This window comes from Cydia strobilella, chromosome 8 (genome assembly GCF_947568885.1).
Source record: "Cydia strobilella chromosome 8, ilCydStro3.1, whole genome shotgun sequence".
NCBI lineage: Eukaryota > Metazoa > Arthropoda > Insecta > Lepidoptera > Tortricidae > Cydia > Cydia strobilella.
The window spans coordinates 5,027,353-5,048,003 of record NC_086048.1 but is presented as its reverse complement, the minus strand read 5'-3'; the positions used below and the strand labels follow the sequence as shown (position 1 = coordinate 5,048,003).

Sequence of the window (20,651 nt, the reverse complement as noted above, 5' to 3'; positions counted from 1 at the left end):
GCTTGTATAATAATGACGAAATGCCTTTAATAATAATGACGAGACAGTGTAACCCTAAAGCCTAAAGGAACAAATCAGGTAGTGAAAAAGCGATGTTAAACTTTGATTTTATTGTGCATCCGGGCGTGGTCGTACGCAATTAACCGCCAACTCGCGGCGCCAAGTGTCGGCGAGCCTTGTGTGTTCAGCCCCAGGCGTGTACGTGACCTAGAACAACATATACCTGAGTGCGGCAGTGTGTGCAGCTGCACGGTGCGGTCGTGGCGCACGACGCCCACGGCACCGTCCGCGCCCACGAGACGCGTGCCCGGTGCGATGTTGCGTCCGGCCTGCATTGCCGCCTTCACCTGTTCCACCATTATTACAATTAATATCATCCTTCCCAATGACTTCGGTGTGGGGTTGTGGGAGCAAATTACTACTAGAAAAGTTACTTTTCTCAAACAAGCAATGAAATATTGATATTAATGTTCTTCATATTTGGCTGGGAAGTATCACGTCCCGGGCGCGGCTAGATGAGAGATCTTTAATGAAATTTCACAAAAATTCATTCGTTTATTTGTTTATTCAATAACAATATTACATTGTGTTTGAAGAATCTTAATCTAGGTACATGCATTTGCAGGCCTAGGCCGGGAAGTGGCTTTGTTTATTTTTTTATTTTACATACATATATTTGTGACATAGCATCATGTTATTTTTTTACGATTTTTCTATTTAATTAAGATAATATAAATGCCTTTTAAGAAAAACATGATTTCTGTATTTTTAATTTTATTTGGAAACGATTTACACCATAAAATAATTTTGGCCGCAAATCGGGCAAATCGACGTCTGTGCATCATCCGAGATAGGTGAACGTGACATGATTGTTCTGACACGATAGTGTCAGCTAAAGTGGCCAAATAAATAACATAACATAACACACCTTTGTTACCAAAGCAATAAGGATGTGTTCCGATATATTTGGCCGTCACTCTCTATTTGTCACACTCATTAAAATTCAGTCAATGAACCTTATAAAGTACAATTTGCCGAACTAGGTCAGTCGTAGGCGGGATCAGAATAGCAATAAAACACAAACCTGCGCCTGCATGGCATTGACGATGCTCGCCGAGTTCACGCTGCTGGCGCCGCCCTGTTCGGTAACATAAAATTATTAGTAGTATTAGTACATTGCTGCCTTAGAACTGCTAACTTGGAGCTAAAAGTGTATCACACTTTACCAGACGCGAGGATTTAGTCGTAGTATGTGTGGTATATTTTGGTTTCCTGACACTTTTATTACTGATTTGCGAAGTCGTGTGGGAGAAACTCAATCACTATCAGGCTTTTTCCTGTATAAACTTTCACCACGGCGATAATAGGGATGATGACTATTTTTTGAACTGTTTTCATTTATAGATAGTCACGTAATTATTGCAAAAAAGAAATTTAAATTTTTATTCAATTATTTTTAATAAAAAATCGACGTTAATTAGTTGCGTTTAAACTTCGCGCAAAAACGCTCCAAGCTGTCACGTGATCTGGATGACGTCATCTCCTAGCCGATTTCGGCCACAGCGACTGCGTTTTACCACTGAGAGCGTCGCTGGTGCGCTCTCAGGTGACTGACATAGGCAATTTTTGCAGCGAATGTGAGGCCACACTCGCTGCAGGTCAGCACCATGTCTGGTTGACGTAACGAGGAGGATCACCAGGTTTGACAACTTGTCTGTGTGTGTTTCTCACACCGTGACGTCACGCGCTTCTTAATACTTTTAGTTATTTTTTATTAATTTATAACGCATATTTACACTTACAAAATATGTTTTTCAGCATTCTAATATTCCCTGCTATGGTAAAAATATAACATTTTATATATTCCCGATTCATGTCAACATCCCTATTGTCACTGTCACACAGTAGCGTGGTCGTTACCTGTGCGAACTGCATGTGGTGCTGGAACTGCAGCGGGCGCGCCAGCTGCTGCCCCATCTGCGGGGCGCCGGTGAACTGCCCGTGCTGCACCATGCCTTGTTGCTGGAAACGGAGCTTTGTTATACGCGACCTACATCATCATTACTTCCTAAATAGAACGAGGGAAACAGCGGACAACATCCACGATACAATTAAGGAAATCAAATTACGTATATTTTATTTAAACAAATTGTTACGTGTGTTTTTATGGAGTTACACTACGATATATAAATTATAAACTAATGAAAAAGTGACCGAGGCCGGAATCGAAGCGACATCTTCAGCAATTTCTGCATTAGTCGTATTGCTGCTAAGTGTTTAAGATTATATAGCCATATGTTATACCTTTAAACGAGCAATAATTGTATATATATGTGCATGGCACTGGCACTGGCACGGCATACCTGCAGGCGGGCGGCGGGGAAGGCCTGCGCCTGCGGGAACAGCTGGCGCGGCGCGGCGCCGCCCGCACGCCACTCGGGCTCCGTCTTCATCTCCGCCGTCTCCAGCTTCACCTCCGACTTGATCGCCAGCATCGCCGACTGCACGCAAAATGTACACGATTAGGCACTTTCCTATTTTGCGGTAAAGAATCGGTGCGGCGCGGGAGCACGGGTGTCGCGCTCCATAAACAACAACAAAACGACATTATTTTGGATAAAAAAGGTAATGATCAGGCTGTAATTTCAATTTAGTGGCATAAATTCTCAATCGGGATAGAATATATGCATATTTATCAGTTTGAGTAGCTTTTCCTTTTCGGCCCCCCGACGGAGCGGCAGCTGACGTTCAATCATCGTCATGATCTCATGATATATCATATAACATATTGGTAGTCTAAGTTTCGTGACGCATTGGTTATTACTGTAATGTCATGTAAACATTTTTATCAATAAAAATAAAATAAAAATATCTATTAACTTTAAGAATTATCGTTCAGGAATAAATATTCACAACAATATGCTGCTGGCTCGCAGTTTTTTACCAGTTATCTTTAGACTTAAGAGAAACGGGGAATCAACATATACCCGAGGAAGAAAACATTTACAATACCTAACCAGTGATGGAAAATAAAAGGCGAACTTGTACTGTACCTGTAGCATTTGTTGGTGCGGTAGCCGCGGCTTGTCATCTTCCGGTTTGCATTGCGACGCCTCGATGTTTTTCACCGCTTTCTGCAGTTCACTGTCCATCTTGGTGTCCGGCTTGTGTTCAGATTCCTCGCTGGAGAAAAAATTAAACATGATATAAAATATCAAGCCTTATGCATAAGGACCGTGAGATATAAGATTACACATTTTTTGAGGAGGTGACAGCAATTGGCAGTTTCTAATCTGGACTTTGACAGTCGACCAGAAGAGCAAGTCTGTTTGTTATTTGTAAAGGCATAGTTTAAGTTAAAAAGCCATGTTATATGAACAAGTAAGTGTAGGAGGCGAATCATTTATTTGTAAGAATTTTTATGCAATTGTTGGCGCTTGATTCAGGGATCTGAAAATATAATAGTAGGTAAGTACTTACCCAACACTGGCAATGTCTCGTATATTTCTCGCAAACAACTACTGTCCGCGCGCGAATTCCGTGCGCGGCAGAGGAATGTTAGGAATGTTGGGCGTCATGACAGAGTAGTGTCATTTTGTACGTACGGGCGCGGCGCACACCCTCCCACTTCCTCGACCTCCGAATGCACGGAATTGGCGCGCGGACAGTAGTTAAATTACAGACTGTTCGCTGAATATTGAATAACTAAGGGTCGGTTGCACCAACTGTTTGTAATCATTAAAGAGTTCGCTAAATTTTATTGTATGGGAAGTTTCATAGTAAACCGCCGCGGCGCGCCCGGTGACGTTGATCAGTCTGTCAAGTGCGGATGGTGCCACTGGCACTAAGAGCTAAAGAAAAGACGCTTACCACAAGTGTTTTCGAACACTGATCCGCCTGTTGCTATCTCTATCATACACGCATTATTATAAGGCTGTCTCGCTCATGATGCCGGCTGTCGAGTGTCGATGTAACTGTGCGAGCGTGAGTGTTAACTTACATGGGGTGCTCCCTCTTGGCATGCCGCTCGGGCACCTCCTCCAGCTCCAGCCCGTCGAGGATGTGCTCCGCGTCGTTGAGCGCCGCCAGCTCCGGGTCGGCGTACTCTAGGATGTTGAACTGCTCCCCGATCTCGGCTGTTAGTGATTCAAGGAGCTCTTCGTCGTCTTCCCCGCCCAGGCCGGTTAGGATGTCGCCCACCTGGGAGCGGAAATAATACGTATGTATATGGAAGCGTTCGGTGATCGAGTCGTGAATAATCATGTCTGTAGATGGAGTAAGTCAATTTAATCTGGCTCATTCTACCTTTTCAAGATGAATACTTAAACCTAATAATCAATTAATAGTCCCCGGCAAACTCGGTTCTCCATACAAACGTAGTTACGCTCTCATTTTAAAACGACTAGCTAAATTGCTCTGAAACTTTGTACTTAAAATTAAGATAAGGTATATCTAGGTCTGTAATTAGTTTATGTAGGTTCAGATACCATAGTTAAAAAATTACAGGGAATTAAAGCTTTTCATACAAAACTTGCTTTTGCTCTATTTAGTTTGTTTTATAAACTGTTTTATATATGCACTAATTACAGATCTAGATACACCTCATTTTATTGTATGTGCAAAGTTTCATTACAATCCAACACGTAATTTTAAAATGAACGTTTGTATGGGAAGGTGAAATTCGGCCGAGCTTGCCGGGGACTCTTAATATGCAAATATTGAGCTTATTTGATAAGTAACACAACATGTTTGAAAAACTTTATTTTTTAATTTTCTTATTTACCCCCCCAAAAGTGGCCGCCATGTTTAAAATTCATTTGTTTGTTACATGCCCGTCTTTGGGTCACAAATTTACATATGTGTACCAAATTTCAACTTAATTGGTCCAGTAGTTTTGGAGACAATGGGCTGTGACAGACAGACAGACAGACGCACGAGTGATCCTATAAGGGTTCCGTTTTTTTCCTTTGGAGGTACGGAACCCTAAAAACTTGTCAACTGTGCCTTAAGGATGTCTGGTAATTAATAATGTTTTGTACGACTGACTGAACTGAATAATGAAAATTCAAATATAAAGTATTTATAAATAGTAGTCATTATAAATACAAACCTCGCCAATGTTGCCAGCATCCTGTTCCAGTTTGTCCATATCGCCCATGTCCATTTCATCGTTCCCGTGCTCTCCGGGCTCCTGTTTGCTCTCCCCACCTTGAGCTACAAACAAAAATGCACCTTAAAACATACGCATAGGAATTAATTTTGTTAAGATAGTGTTGAAACGCTGGAAGACTTAAGGGCTTAAACAACCACTAAGGGTCGGTTGCATCAAACTGTTTGTCATCGTTAAAGAGTTCGCTAACTTTTATTGTATGGGAAGTTTCATAGTAAACCGCCGCGGCGCGCCGGGTGACGTTGATCAGTCTGTCAAGTGCGGATGGTGCAACTGGCACTAAGTAAATCACAAATGCGGCAGACCAAGAAGATGATGGAGAGAAGAAATAGACGCCATTTTTATAGACTGGTGGGAGACTGACCAACACAAATATAAGCTGATGAAAGAAAGAGGCTGTTGCCTATCATTGGGACACTTGTGCTCTTATATAAACTAACAAGTCGCAATGAACGCCAAGAAGTGAGCGGTGGTGATGTTTCATTTTCATTACTTCAATCCGCGCGTATGAGTAAAATATTTGTCTAAAGGACTACAGTCCGTTAACTCTCAGAATGACCTTCGGATTTTAGAAAGATACATTGGGTATCGGCAATAACACGCGAAGGTGATACAGCTGTTCTGCTTTCTTATTAACTCACAAAAAGTTTTAAACTTACCGCAAAAAGTTGAGGATACCTATTGTCTCAATGTAAAATAAGCCCTAATCTAATGACATTATGTTTAATATTCGGTTGATGATTATATTGCGATTTGACTTTTTGTCATAATCTAAATAAAATAGAATCAGAATTTGAAATTCGAAAACAAATTTGAAATTATATAGAGTTGATAATACCAGTCACATATTTCAATTCATATGGTAAAATTATACAATTGGGAAATTGTGATATTATTGTTATGGTGGTATTAACTACTCTTATAATATAGTTTAAGGCTGAAAAGACGACTGCACTCTTTGGGTGTTGGATTGCAACTAAATCAGTAAGAGACTGTCATTTTCTATTACGCGACTACATCCGATTTTACCCGAAAAACGAATGTCGTTCTGAGAGTTAACGGACTGTAATTAAGAGCGTTCTTACAAGAAAAGTCGAAATAATGTAAAATTGATGATATTCCCGACAACATTTAAGATTTTACGCTCATTATTAGAAATAAAGAGTACTTGTTCCAGTAAGAGCGTCTTCTTATCCTTAGGAATATCGTTGTACATTTTAGAAAAAGGACTAATTAAATTAGTAATGATTGTTTTTCTGATGGTCGTTTACGAAAAACCGCGTGAAGCACTGAATTGTGAGCTCTTATTTGTAAATTTTGAGAAGTTTACTCTGCTAAAGTTGGATATTTTGTATTACTAATATCCTGTACTTTAGGAATATCGAATGATATTCTTCCTACATGCTTTTGAGAAAGAGAAAATCAATGTTAAACGAATTGAATTTTCTCTTCGAAACAAGTGTAAATTCCTACGAAAATCTACTTAGTATCGAAGTCATTTTTATACACGAGCAATCTACAACGTTTGCTTATACTGTTGGTATACATTTGTGTTTATCAAATTCTACTTTAATTTTTTGGCTATTTTTTGAAAACTACTCTATATTGCCGATGACGCGCGCTGGCGATCTCAGTACCGCGGCAGAGCTTGAAGAGGTCGGACCTGTGTCGGTCGGCTCCGCACGTTTTCGACGGCGACAACGAGGTTTTTTATCGTTGTGTGCGGGAGGCGCCGTGTAAAACGCTATACTGTGTGCGTGTAAATTGCGACTGAAAAACTTTGATCCGAGTACTGTATTTGTTTTTATAGTATTATAGTATAGTAACATAACAAACTTCCGAACAACATTAAAAATATTTGAAATGACCTGACATTTTATAGGTAGTAAATTAAAAAAAAACCAGCCAAGTGCGAGTTGGACTCGCGCACAAAGGGTTCCGTACTATTACGCACAAAACGGTAAATAAATCACGTTTGTTGTATGGGAGCCCCACTTAAATATCTATTTTATTCTGTTTTTAGGGTTCCGTGCCCAAAGGGTAAAAACGGGACCCTATTACTAGGACTCCGCTGTCTGTCTGTCTGTCCGTCTGTCACCAGGCTGTATCTCATGACTCATGACCCGTGATAGCTAGACAGTTGAAATTTTCACAGATGATGTATTTCTGTTGCCGCTATAACAACAAATACTAAAAACAGAATAAAATGTGGTATTTCCTATAAAAAGGGACCTTATTGTCGATGGCGCTTACGCCATTATAAACGATGCTCCGATATAACTAAGACTGAACTTGTATAAGTTTTTAATTATGTATTACTCATCCTCCTTATGAACCCTGGCAGTACCTAGTGGAACTTAGGTTTGGTGCAACATAGGCGCACACTGTTTTGGTCATTCGACTCGTCTTGATGAGCAACTTGGGAGAGCAGTACTCATGATAGAGCTGATGTTGAACCCTGGCAGTACCTAGTGGAACTTAGGATTGGTGCAACATAGGCACACGCTGTTTTAGTCATCCGACTCGTCTTGATGAGCACTTAGGAGAGCAGTACCCATGATAGAGCTGATGCTGAACCCTGGCAGTACCTAGTGGATCTAAGGTTTGGTGCAACATAGGCACACGCTGTTTTAGTCATCCGACTCGTCTTGATGAGCACTTAGGAGAGCGGTACCCATGATAGAGCTGATGCTGAACCCTGGCAGTACCTAGTGGATCTAAGGTTTGGTGCAACATAGGCACACGCTGTTTTAGTCATCCGACTCGTCTTGATGAGCACTTAGGAGAGCAGTACCCATGATAGAGCTGATGCTGAACCCTGGCAGTACCTAGTGGAACTAAGGTTTGGTTGACATATCAGTCAAATTTGACAGATTGACAGTTTTTGTCATTTTCAGTGAAAATTATCTTTTTGGGATAGAATTTAGCACCAAGTAACATTGTTAAGTGTAGATTTATACTATCTGTCAAAATTGACATTTTTGACAGTTTTGGATCCCAGATCGAAACGGCTTGTCCAATTTTGATAGGACCTTCAACATTAGTCATGGGATGGAAAATGTAGTTTGACACATCTGTCAAAACTGTCAAAATTGACAGTTTGACAGTTTTTGTCATTTTTAGTGAAAATTAACATGTTTTGTTAAAGTTTGGTACTAAGTGACATAGTTTAGTGTTGTTTGACATATCAGTCAAATTTGACAGATTGACAGTTTTTGTCATTTTCAGTGAAAATTTTCTTTTTGGGATATAATTAAGCACCAAGTGACATTGTCCCAAGCTGTACGGTTACCCTGTACCTGTACCAAATGTAATGACGAAACATGTAAACAAGCGAGTATAATTTCTTTCTAGTATAAAATAATTCTTTTATAATACAAAAGTAAGCACATTTGCACTGGATTTAGTATTTTCGTACCAAATAACAATAATTAGGATTTTAAGTTAGTGTCGTTATAATTGTTTTCAATATGCTTCACGAAGGATCAAGATTGTTTAATCCATCATTGTAGTGCGAGCGAGAGGGAAAACGTGGTAGAAGGGATCGGCATACTGAGCTCGCACAACCCGCCGCAGCGCGTAAAATACCTAAACTCGCTCAACGCCGAAATGTAATAGCGCTCTTAATTGAGATATATATTACTTACCGTTGGGCTGTGTCATGACATGTGGTTTCTGTTCAACAACTTGCTGCCCCTGGTTCCTGACGGTTTGCTGTATAGGCGTGCCATCGGGTGCTACCAGCCGTTGGTGCATAAGAACTGAAAATGATACCAATTTGTTAAGTTATGCGTCAAATAGTAGGCTAGGAGATGAACTGAATAAAATGTGATGGGATTCTGCCCGGTAGGTAAACACACACCACAGAATAACTAATAGTACTACCGTACACACACTGGTAATCACGTATTATCCCAGCCATCCTAGTTGTCAAGTACTAGCATTAGTTTATGTAATGTACTGGTACTAATTCATTGAACCATAAGTTTACTGCATGTTTACTATTGTTCACAGGTAAAAGAGACTTATATAAGTTCTGGGTAGCTTAGATAAACATATATTATAGATTTAAGAGCTAGGTTTTTTTAGGGTTACCTCATGTAATTATTTGTATTCATAGATTTAATTATTAATCTGACAATGTTCTGTCAAATAGATATTGTTTTATACATTTAATAGAATTATAACATTAATATATTAAATTGTACTTTAAGAGCAAAATAAAATAAATTGAAGTTTTAATAATTAAAAATTTAGCCTTACTACCCGAAGAGCTAGCGCGCTGGATTGCTGTTTTTATTATTTGTTTATTCATGTTTTCTCTATAAGCCAATCGCCGCAAAGTCAGACCGTCCAGCTGATGACGGCTGAGGCTGCATTGGTCAATGATGGACGTAGGTAACATAACCGCGTTCATCATACTGTCAATACAGTGGATCCACATATGCCGTAAAACACACTCTTGGGCTTGTATATGTCGGCGGCCGATCGTAAAGTTCCTGTGTAATGTTTTGACGGTAGTCACGTTAAACCAATAGATAGATTCGTTAGGTTGCTTCAGATGCCCGAAGAGCAAACTGTGGCCATAGATAGTCCTGTCGACTAAGGGGACCTAACGATGATTTTCACGATTCACGCGATATGCCTGGGAATTTCACGATATGTCTGATGTTACGATTGGCCTCCGACATATACACAACTCAGGGTCACACCGTTCGTTTGTTTTGTACAGCATCGATATACACAAACTTACGAGGATGTTCAGGTCGCTGCCCGGGCGGGAGCGGAGCTCGAGGGCGAAGCCCTACAGGCAGAGGAGTGCGGAACGGCTGCCCCTCCAGCCCCGTGGGACCGCCGCCTTCTTCGTTGCTCCCTTCTGTAAAAAAAAATTTAAGAAATGACTGAACGAGTTGTACCTTTAGCACATCTGACCCCCAAAACCAAATAGCTTTAATATTGTCTTCGGTTACCGCGATAGTTACTAATGAAATAAAACTATAAAAATGGATTATATCGCGTATATTGAATTTATAATACATCCCATACGCGATATAATCCGTTTTCATAGTTTTATTTCACAAATAGCTTTAATTAGAATTATGCGGAGAAGACGGAATACGCAAATTTGCGTGACTTCCGAGTTGACAGAAAGCCTGCTGGCTCAACTGATATGTTGAATGTTATGAGCCTGGATTACCCGTGTCGAATACACTAACGAGGCCGCCAGTAGATTTACCGCGAATATCGGCATTAGAAATTTCATTTTTGTCTCCTTATCGCTCTTGTATTACAAATACAAATGTTTATTTCATAGAATATGGTCCCATCTTGTCATTATTTTCGAGCGATAGAGATGTAGATACCGAAATTTCGGTTATCGATGTTGGAGCTAGGCCTTATTAGGTGTAAACTTAACGACAGTGCTGCATACGTTGATAGCACCTAACTTGCAACTTCAATAAAAATAAAATGTCTATAGCTCACATAGAAATAACACGCAAAAAACAAACAAATGTTGGGCGTGATGTTTCGATAAATATGGGCTATCAGTTACTCTTCTCCACTCTAAAAACAAGGTGACAATGTCTTAAATCAACTTGTAGAACGATGTGGAGGTCATGACGACAAGAGATGCAACTGGCCGTCCGCGGTAACTTGTACCAATTATTTGGGCACGCATCAAAGTGAATCGTCGGGTGGTTGCGTTGTACAGGCGATAATGTGGATGCTTGCACGATGATCTTGCCGATGATACTATCAACGATCATCGCCGATAGTGTAGCTGTAGAGGAAGCATAAAGGTTTAATACATACGTCCAGGCCACATCTTCTCAGGGTGCCGTTGCAGCAGGTCGCGCAGCTGCCGGTTGATGTTATCATCGTTCGCGTATTGGAACCGTTGTGTCGGGAAGGCGCTGCGAGGGGCTTCGGGCGCTGGTGAAGGCGGCGGCTCGGAGTCCGGTGTTCGAAGCCGCTGCATCGCTGCTTTAGACAGACAGGGTCAAGCGGACGTGTCTAATATTAATATCTCGTTTACAAGCTGGCCATACCTGTGTCGAGTAAGCTTTACTAGGTTTGGCAATCACGTAAACGGAGTAAAGGTCTAACGATTGCAGCTAAACGACTTGAGCGTAAAGGCTTGAAGCATACTATTTAGAAAATTTAGAACTTTACAGATCGAATACGAGTACTGTAATACAATGAAAATGTATCACTTGGTAAAGGAATATGTAACAAGTTTCAACTTCAACCGACATTAGTTTTTTAAATTTTTTTTATTTCAGTACATGGAAAACCAACAGCGCTATATATCCAGAAATTAAAATAGAATTATAAATCCAATTACAGGTTCTTACTTACAGACATATTAGTGACAATACAGTAAATTAATTGGCTCTGTAGCAGCAAATAGAGGAGCCGCTGCTACTGACGTCCCTACCATATAGCATTAAGACTCCTTGCTATCTTGTATCCGTTGGTCACAATGGTCATGTATCATGTATCCTATTGCTCTTGCTGGCATCGAGCAGAGGTTGCCGCTGAAACCCTACTACGAGTAATAGTGGTTTAACATTAGAGTGGTACCTTGTATCCGCTGATCATGAATAATCTGTTGTTGCTGCTGCGTTTGCTGCTGGCGCAACTGCTGCAACTGCTTCCACTGCCTCTCCTGCTCGGCTTCCCGCGCGCTGCGTTGCTGCCCGCACGCGCGCTCCTGCTCCTATACCATCACACTTATTACTATACGCGTTAATTACCTTTCGCCATGATGTCAGGCTTCGCTGTCTGAACGATCCGTTCGCTAACCACGACCGCTTTCGGAGTTCCGTCAAAATTGGAAACCCTAATATTTTGTCCTTCGAGCTGAAATTTGGAATGTTTACGTGAATTAGTTCTAGTGTAGTGAGACTGATGCAAATTAATAAATAGCTAGTTATACTCATGCATTCCAAATTTCTACGCGATAAGTTATTTTTGTAAATGCTACGAACGGACAAACTGCATTGACGGAACTCGCATACTCTGAATGAAATATGAGTGTTCATTCAGATAGCTAAGTCGCTGTTATTGTACTACGAACTTGCTGGTCAGTTGTTAAATGAATGCAACAAAGAAAATGTAATAAGTAAGTAAAGTATTTTAATAAGTTCCTTATTTGCAGGGCCTCTACTACACTTTAAAAGTTGTTTTGTTAATCGACTGTCAGAAAAAGAGAATTTCTGAGACGGCACAAATAATAGCCAAAGGCAGCTTTATTGAATCAATGAGATATTAGAAACTATTTATTTTTTAGTAGATACTTAATTGATTTAGAAATTCTGACCAGCAAATTTAGCAGTTTTTGGAATGATTACGGCTTCAAATCAAATACTTTTTGTTTACGACATTCCTTTTACATAACCGAGTGCAAAAGCACGTAACCATCCCAAACGTTCTTGTGTACATTACTCTAGAGGCGCTTCATGTATGTCTCACATGAAGTTACTACCACCTACTTCCATGCGTATTCTAACTGTTGACCAAGCCAATCCATGTAACATTATAACACCAAATTCATACTATATACAGATGTCTGTACTATAAATTATACAATTACTGAACAGATATTATTTGACTGTGATTATTCAGTATTACAACAACGTGTTAATAAAATGTATTTACAAACATAATCGATTTTTTAGTATGGCTTCCTTAGCTCAAATATTTAAAAAATTTGGGCCCATCCGAAAAAGCACAAAACTTTCAGAATTATAGCTTTAACAGGTACAAACAAAAATAGATCTAGAATGAAGTGCTCTATCTCCCCTTTTCCCCATTCCCTATTCTTCATTTTTTTGCTACTAAATGCAATTTATAAAACCATTTAAAGCAACTTTAAACCTAATATTGTCTTCGGTTACCGCGATAGTTACTCATGAAATAAAACTATGAAAACGGATTATATCGCGTATATTGAATTTATAATACATCCCGACGTTTCGAACCCTTTACAGCGTTCGTGGTCAACGGGTGACTGAGGAAAAATTACAAAGTGCAAAAATACCCACATACTAAAATAATGAACTTTAAACCTGTTGATCTGTTAGAGAATCTAATAAGGACTGGCAGTTGGCTAAGAAGAAAAAGTTTAAAAAGTACAATATTAGGCACAAAAGTATTACCACTAGACCATTTCTTTCCATTTATTTACCTGCAAGAGCTACATGTCAAGTTGCATGTTATCTTCCAAATGGGCCATATTTTAAGCTAAGAACTTGTGCTACTTTAAAACTTAAAATCAACTAAAATTCATATTTAATTAGAAATGATCAATGACATGGTTATAGTATACTTAAAACTATGTTACAAAATTACCTGCCTTACAAAGCTTTTTACAAGAGCGTAACAAGGCAAAATAAAGTTACTACACCGACTGTTAGAATTGTTAGCACACCACATCCAGCCACCGCCCAATGTTAAAGCCGACGTCTACCAAGGCAAAGCGGAAATAATAAAAAACAACATTACGGAAACTGAGGACACGAGTCCGGGAGGCGTTTAGGAGGGAGGGGGGTCCTCAAAAGAAGCTCAAAGAAAATAAAATGTCCACACAGCTTACAATGCTTAACAGCCAAAAATGTTGTTGGGTGATGAGTAATTTAGATTGACTGAGAGGAGTGCTTAGGACCGCGGGGTGCAGCGCGGATCACCCAACAATACGAGCTCGCATACACACTGAGCTCTGACTTGTGTTTGTGTATAACGCTACAGTACGAAATAAATTATGCTATTCAGATATGTTTAATCGGGAACTGAAAGTATTTCAATTATATGTAACTATGTCCACATAAAGATACCAAAGCATCAGTATTTGAATAACATTATCGCATAGCATAATTTATTTCCGAACGCAAAATGGGCCCTATGGATAAGACCAGCGCTGGTTTCATAGCTAGTTTTATGCTGAGTTGGGTCCAGTTCGTTATGCACATTTAATGTTCTATGTTTGTGTTTGACTTTGTTGTCTGTACATGTTGGTATATGTTTTGTAATCGTCACGAGTAAATGTCTTATATTATATTTTTTCATCTATCAAAATCTATCCACAATCATTCGACGTTAAAATGCCAGTGTGCAGTGAGAATAATGTATTATTTTCAATCAATCTCGGTTGGACTTTTGATTGGATTTAATTTGTGATTAGTAACCTCAATGAAAATAATTCCCGTCTGATGCAAATGGAGATCACAAAGTTATCTTGTTTTTTCTGCTTATTCATGAATACAAATCTTTCATTTCTAAAAGTTTAAAACTTATTTGTAATTTTCAAATAGATAGGAATATGAGTTCATGTATTTTGTAGTTATTTTTCGCATACCATAATAACTTTGACCTTCACTTAAAAGCAGTTCAGTAGTTTCTCTTTGATTAAATGTAGTGTCATCGGTATAGAACCACACTAACTTACGATATCTTGATTTAGTTACGCTATTTGTGGACATATTATCCACAAATGAGCTGATGTTTATGGCATTTACGGTTATTTGATAGTAATGATTTATATCTATTATACAAGTAGGTATAACAGGCGGTTATCAAATGCCACTTCAACAAAATTGTGTACACGAAAGTAAATGGCCCACCATGTTTTCCGTCTAGAGTCGTTAGTGGTTTTGTGTTTTATACGAAGACATGTCACTGTTTAACTTTATTTATTATATTTCAGTGAAAGACCGCATTAGATCAAATGATCTTCTACTAACAGCCTGACTTGTGTATTGTTTCATGTGTTGTGTGTGTGTGTGTATGTGTGTGTGTGTGTGTGTGTGTGTGTGTGTGTGTGTGTGTGTGTGTGTGTGTGTGTATGCGAGCGTCGCGCGCGTACGCGTAGTGTACCGTGTGCGGCACGGTGGCGAGGCGCGGCAACGTGCGCATGATCTCGGAGGGCGTGAGCACGCGGATGTGTTGGTCCGCCTCCAGGAGCCCGCCCGCGGTCACCGTCACGTTGGGCGCGCGCACCGGCCCGGGGCGCTCCGCTGGCGGCGTGGGCGTCGTCGGCGCCTCCGGCTCCAAGCTGCCTCCGCTCTGTTGCGCACGAGGACAGCTTTGTTAGGCTTTAAGCCGATGCACGAGGACGATACGCTCTAATATTCGAATACGCTCGCTCTCTCGACAAAACTAACCCCGATAAGCTAAGAGGAAGTCGATTATGTAGTTGAAAAGTGATACACGAAAAATCAGTAACCGTTCTTTCGTTTTTGTTTTGGTAAGATAAGTATAATTTTAATACATTTAAGTACATAAGGTTAATAAGGGACGGTTTAAAAATGTACATAGGAAAAAAAAACTAAGGGAAAACAAAACTGATAAAAGTAGCTTTTCTGGTGCCTACAATCTGATGGCTACTCTAGTTATCTGTCTGTAGATCCTATCACTTAATTCTTCTTTAGACTTCGTAATAATACGTTCATCATTGCTTAAACACAATATTGTCATATAAGCTGTGCAATTGCCCTATTCCCTTAACCAAAATGTAAAATTGTCATAGATGCTGTAGGTAGTCAAGCAAAAATGCGGCGTGAAAAGAGCAGTTTCAGTAACTTTTCGACACTACACTAACAGTTCGAAACTTTCATTGTATGAGTGACACCTGTATCAGTTTTCATATTAATGAATATAATTAAGGGGCCCCGAGCTACAGGCTCGCGAATGACGTTTTAGAATAAGCGAGAGAATCTACAGCACCCGTGATAACACATCTTAGCCGGTGATGGCGTGTTTTGTGGTTTTTGATCATCATTTACCCGATCGTGGCAAAGTGGGATTGATTGAAACAACCTTGTTTGTTATAGGTAGTAAAACTCAAACATCTCAGTATGGTTTGTGGCTAAATAAACGTGCACAGATAGCGACTACCTCGTTTCGACCATCTATTAGCAATTTTTCAGTAAAACTATGGCTATGGAAACAAAAGTTTTTGTTGCGTGGTTTTATTTGCCTGTTATCAGTCAGTTATAAAAAGAAAATTACTTAAAGGCGCACTTTTATTTAGCCAACATCATAATTACGTTTTGAACTAGATTAAATCACTGAATACTTGTATTGTATGAATGAAGTAATCTAAAGAGTATACGAAAATACAAAGTTCTCTATAAGCGTAGGCATTGCTGTACTGAAGTGTAACTAAAGTAAGGACGCTAACCACAAAGAATTTCATTCATTGACCCGCCAGTTCCTATCTCTATCGCACGCACGTAATTATTAAGTATAATAATGCCGGCTGTTAACGCCACTGTGCGAGCGGGACAGCAAATAATTATGCGCGTGCGATAGAGATAGGAAATGGCGGGTCAATTAATGAAATTCATCGTGGTTAGCGTCCTCGCTTTAACAACTTCCACATTCTTAATTCTTACAGCAGACGTGATCAACATATTTAAAGTGTGTACATAAACTTGGATTTTTCCAAAACACGAATGTGACAACTGCATCCATACAATACAAGTGTCAAAAGAAACTTTCTCGCTAATAGTGAACATCATATTTAGCGAACTCCGAAGCTAAAAACACACGTCTTCATTAAGACAAAGTGGTAAGTGAGTCGGGTTAGCACACACCACACTGAACACACCACACGTACGTACCTGCTGTGCTTTCTTCATGCGAATCGCGCTCCTGTTGTCCCTGGCTCGTTGTAAATAAGGTGCTTTTTGCTCTACGGGGAGCGCGCGCCATTTCTTTAGTATTTGCTTGCAGCGGTCGGTCCAGTTGGGGAACTCGGTCTTCCATTCGGGGTGGTTGGTGTTCGCGTATAGAACTGCAGATATGGTCGCGGCGGGGCCTAGGCCTGCACGTGAATAATATTGTTGTTTTATCGCGTATTAGGACATAAAAGTGAATTCTATAGTATTTTAAATTGTATTTTTTCTTATTTACTCGTAATGCATGTTAATTATAAGATGTAATGTTTTGAATAGATGTGTCTCGCCTAGTTTGTTGCCGGTCCCGTATTGGGATATCCTCCTCCAATTGAGGGGGGGATTTAAATTTTCTCGAGGCAGAGGTGTATGGTTAGAGCCGGCGTAGCTTTATTTGACGTTCATATAGTAATAACATAACCCTTTACATACAACATAAGCCTTTTATTCTGAACTTCTCTGCTTTGAATGAGTACTAGACATGTTCTTGTTTGTTATAATATGTCGTCATTTGACGATCATAAGCGCATTGTAATATGCCTACTTGAATAATATAATCTTTTTCTACTCGTCGAGTATAATCTGTGTATTACAACTTCACATGCAACACTACAACCTTACTCTTTTCAACGTTGGATAGTCTATGGCACTCCCGACTCAAACATAAGAAATTTATCGATACGGTTTAGTCAATTGCGGAGCAGGTACCAGGGCCTCATGAGTTACGAGGAGGTGTCGTTGACCAACCCGCCGCGCCGGGGGAGCCGGGCCCGGCGGCCGGAGCGCGTACTTACGTATGAAGGTATCGCGGGCTGCGGCAGCTCGCGTATCGCGGGCTGTATACTTTTGGTTTTGGTTTGGTTTGGTGGTATGATTCTACTAGTTGAAAGTATTATTTTTTGTCTCGTTGTATACAATTGTGATATAATCAAGCTTTTCAATCTCGTACCTTACTTAAGCAACTCGGCAAGCTTCGTTGCTTAAACACGGTACTCGACTAAAAAGCTCTCTATTATATCACGATTGTATAAAATACTATTATCTTTAATGGGAACAGAACATTGTCGTTGGTCGTCATCGACGTCAGATGCATATCTTTAAAGATCGTTTCGTTGATGAAGTTGTTAACTCCCGACGCAAAAGAGGGGTGTTATAAGTTAGACTGCTGTGTGTGTCTAATTGTGGTATTGTAGCTCTTAAATGGGTGAATTAAAATCGGTTCATCGATTTCACTGCGATGTCTTTTTTAATTATGATAAACTAGAGAACCACTATGGAAATCGTTAAATATAACATAAACATACAAAAATCTTGTCAAATGTCACCTAAGATATCAATTTTTTTTTTTTTAATGCGTTTTTGAAAAACGTCGATTTGTAGCAATGAATTAAAAAAATACTTGTTTTTTGGGCCACGAGAATATGAAAATGGTTGCTTAGCCGACTTGAACCCTCATCGAACAGATAATTTGGGATCGGCAATAATAATCGCATGTAGTACTCACTCTCGTCAGCGCGCATCTTCTCGGCGGAGCGCTGGTTGTAGGAGGGCGTGGGCGCCGCGGGCTGCTCGCCGCCCATGTCCGAGAAGCAATAATAATCGCATGTAGTACTCACTCTCGTCAGCGCGCATCTTCTCGGCGGAGCGCTGGTTGTAGGAGGGCGTGGGCGCCGCGGGCTGCTCGCCGCCCATGTCCGAGAAGCAATAATAATCGCATGTAGTACTCACTCTCGTCAGCGCGCATCTTCTCGGCGGAGCGCTGGTTGTAGGAGGGCGTGGGCGCCGCGGGCTGCTCGCCGCCCATGTCCGAGAAGCAATAATAATCGCATGTAGTACTCACTCTCGTCAGCGCGCATCTTCTCGGCGGAGCGCTGGTTGTAGGAGGGCGTGGGCGCCGCGGGCTGCTCGCCGCCCATGTCCGAGAAGCAATAATAATCGCATGTAGTACTCACTCTCGTCAGCGCGCATCTTCTCGGCGGAGCGCTGGTTGTAGGAGGGCGTGGGCGCCGCGGGCTGCTCGCCGCCCATGTCCGAGAAGCAATAATAATCGCATGTAGTACTCACTCTCGTCAGCGCGCATCTTCTCGGCGGAGCGCTGGTTGTAGGAGGGCGTGGGCGCCGCGGGCTGCTCGCCGCCCATGTCCGAGAAGCAATAATAATCGCATGTAGTACTCACTCTCGTCAGCGCGCATCTTCTCGGCGGAGCGCTGGTTGTAGGAGGGCGTGGGCGCCGCGGGCTGCTCGCCGCCCATGTCCGAGAAGCAATAATAATCGCATGTAGTACTCACTCTCGTCAGCGCGCATCTTCTCGGCGGAGCGCTGGTTGTAGGAGGGCGTGGGCGCCGCGGGCTGCTCGCCGCCCATGTCCGAGAAGCAATAATAATCGCATGTAGTACTCACTCTCGTCAGCGCGCATCTTCTCGGCGGAGCGCTGGTTGTAGGAGGGCGTGGGCGCCGCGGGCTGCTCGCCGCCCATGTCCGAGAAGCAATAATAATCGCATGTAGTACTCACTCTCGTCAGCGCGCATCTTCTCGGCGGAGCGCTGGTTGTAGGAGGGCGTGGGCGCCGCGGGCTGCTCGCCGCCCATGTCCGAGAAGCAATAATAATCGCATGTAGTACTCACTCTCGTCAGCGCGCATCTTCTCGGCGGAGCGCTGGTTGTAGGAGGGCGTGGGCGCCGCGGGCTGCTCGCCGCCCATGTCCGAGAAGCAATAATAATCGCATGTAGTACTCACTCTCGTCAGCGCGCATCTTCTCGGCGGAGCGCTGGTTGTAGGAGGGCGTGGGCGCCGCGGGCTGCTCGCCGCCCATGTCCGAGAAGCAATAATAATCGCATGTAGTACTCACTCTCGTCAGCGCGCATCTTCTCGGCGGAGCGCTGGTTGTAGGAGGGCGTGGGCGCCGCGGGCTGCTCGCCGCCCATGTCCGAGAAGCAATAATAATCGCATGTAGTACTCACTCTCGTCAGCGCGCATCTTCTCGGCGGAGCGCTGGTTGTAGGAGGGCGTGGGCGCCGCGGGCTGCTCGCCGCCCATGTCCGAGAAGCAATAATAATCGCATGTAGTACTCACTCTCGTCAGCGCGCATCTTCTCGGCGGAGCGCTGGTTGTAGGAGGGCGTGGGCGCCGCGGGCTGCTCGCCGCCCATGTCCGAGAAGCAATAATAATCGCATGTAGTACTCACTCTCGTCAGCGCGCATCTTCTCGGCGGAGCGCTGGTTGTAGGAGGGCGTGGGCGCCGCGGGCTGCTCGCCGCCCATGTCCGAGAAGCAATAATAATCGCATGTAGTACTCACTCTCGTCAGCGCGCATCTTCTCGGCGGAGCGCTGGTTGTAGGAGGGCGTGGGCGCCGCGGGCTGCTCGCCGCCCCACGCGCCGCCGCCGCCGCCGCCCATGTCCGAGAACAGCGGGCTCAGGGCACTGTTGCTGCTGTCAACACAACAAACAATACCTTCAAACTGCTAAACTAGGTAAGCTATCGGCGCAATGTTTTAGCTAAAACTACGCCGCATCGCTGGGCGTTTTCTAAAATGCACTAACAATATTGTATGGAATCTTGAATGTTCTGAAATAAAGATATTTTTTTATTTTTTTATTTAAAATAAATATTGAAAACCTGATTCTCACAGATCCTACTATTTTTGGGTTCTTCAACTCAGAATCACTAGCATATATAAAAAAATGTCCCAAAAATTTGTATGAAAATTGTACATTCCACTACGTCACGCACGTAAAAGTGAAAAAAAATTACACTAAAACGTGACATGGACATTTTGGGACATCTTTTTTTAATGGCAGAATG

The 20,651-nt window shown here is 41.8% G+C and overlaps 1 protein-coding gene across 1 annotated transcript in view; it reads right to left on the bottom strand.

The window, feature by feature from the left end:
- The window catches only part of LOC134743503 (histone-lysine N-methyltransferase 2C-like), a 75,872-nt gene that overhangs the window by 30,567 nt on the left and 24,654 nt on the right, over nt 1-20,651 (bottom strand). The window contains exons 26-39 of the mRNA XM_063676961.1: nt 20,145-20,278; nt 16,795-16,997; nt 15,170-15,235; nt 11,756-11,891; nt 10,985-11,155; nt 9,924-10,046; nt 8,818-8,931; nt 5,111-5,214; nt 4,001-4,200; nt 3,054-3,183; nt 2,364-2,501; nt 1,921-2,022; nt 1,085-1,138; nt 224-347 (exon numbers count right to left, since the gene is read on the bottom strand). Of these exons, the coding sequence (XP_063533031.1) occupies nt 224-347; nt 1,085-1,138; nt 1,921-2,022; nt 2,364-2,501; nt 3,054-3,183; nt 4,001-4,200; nt 5,111-5,214; nt 8,818-8,931; nt 9,924-10,046; nt 10,985-11,155; nt 11,756-11,891; nt 15,170-15,235; nt 16,795-16,997; nt 20,145-20,278 (1,799 nt within the window). The remainder of the gene's footprint in view (nt 1-223; nt 348-1,084; nt 1,139-1,920; nt 2,023-2,363; nt 2,502-3,053; nt 3,184-4,000; nt 4,201-5,110; nt 5,215-8,817; nt 8,932-9,923; nt 10,047-10,984; nt 11,156-11,755; nt 11,892-15,169; nt 15,236-16,794; nt 16,998-20,144; nt 20,279-20,651) is intronic.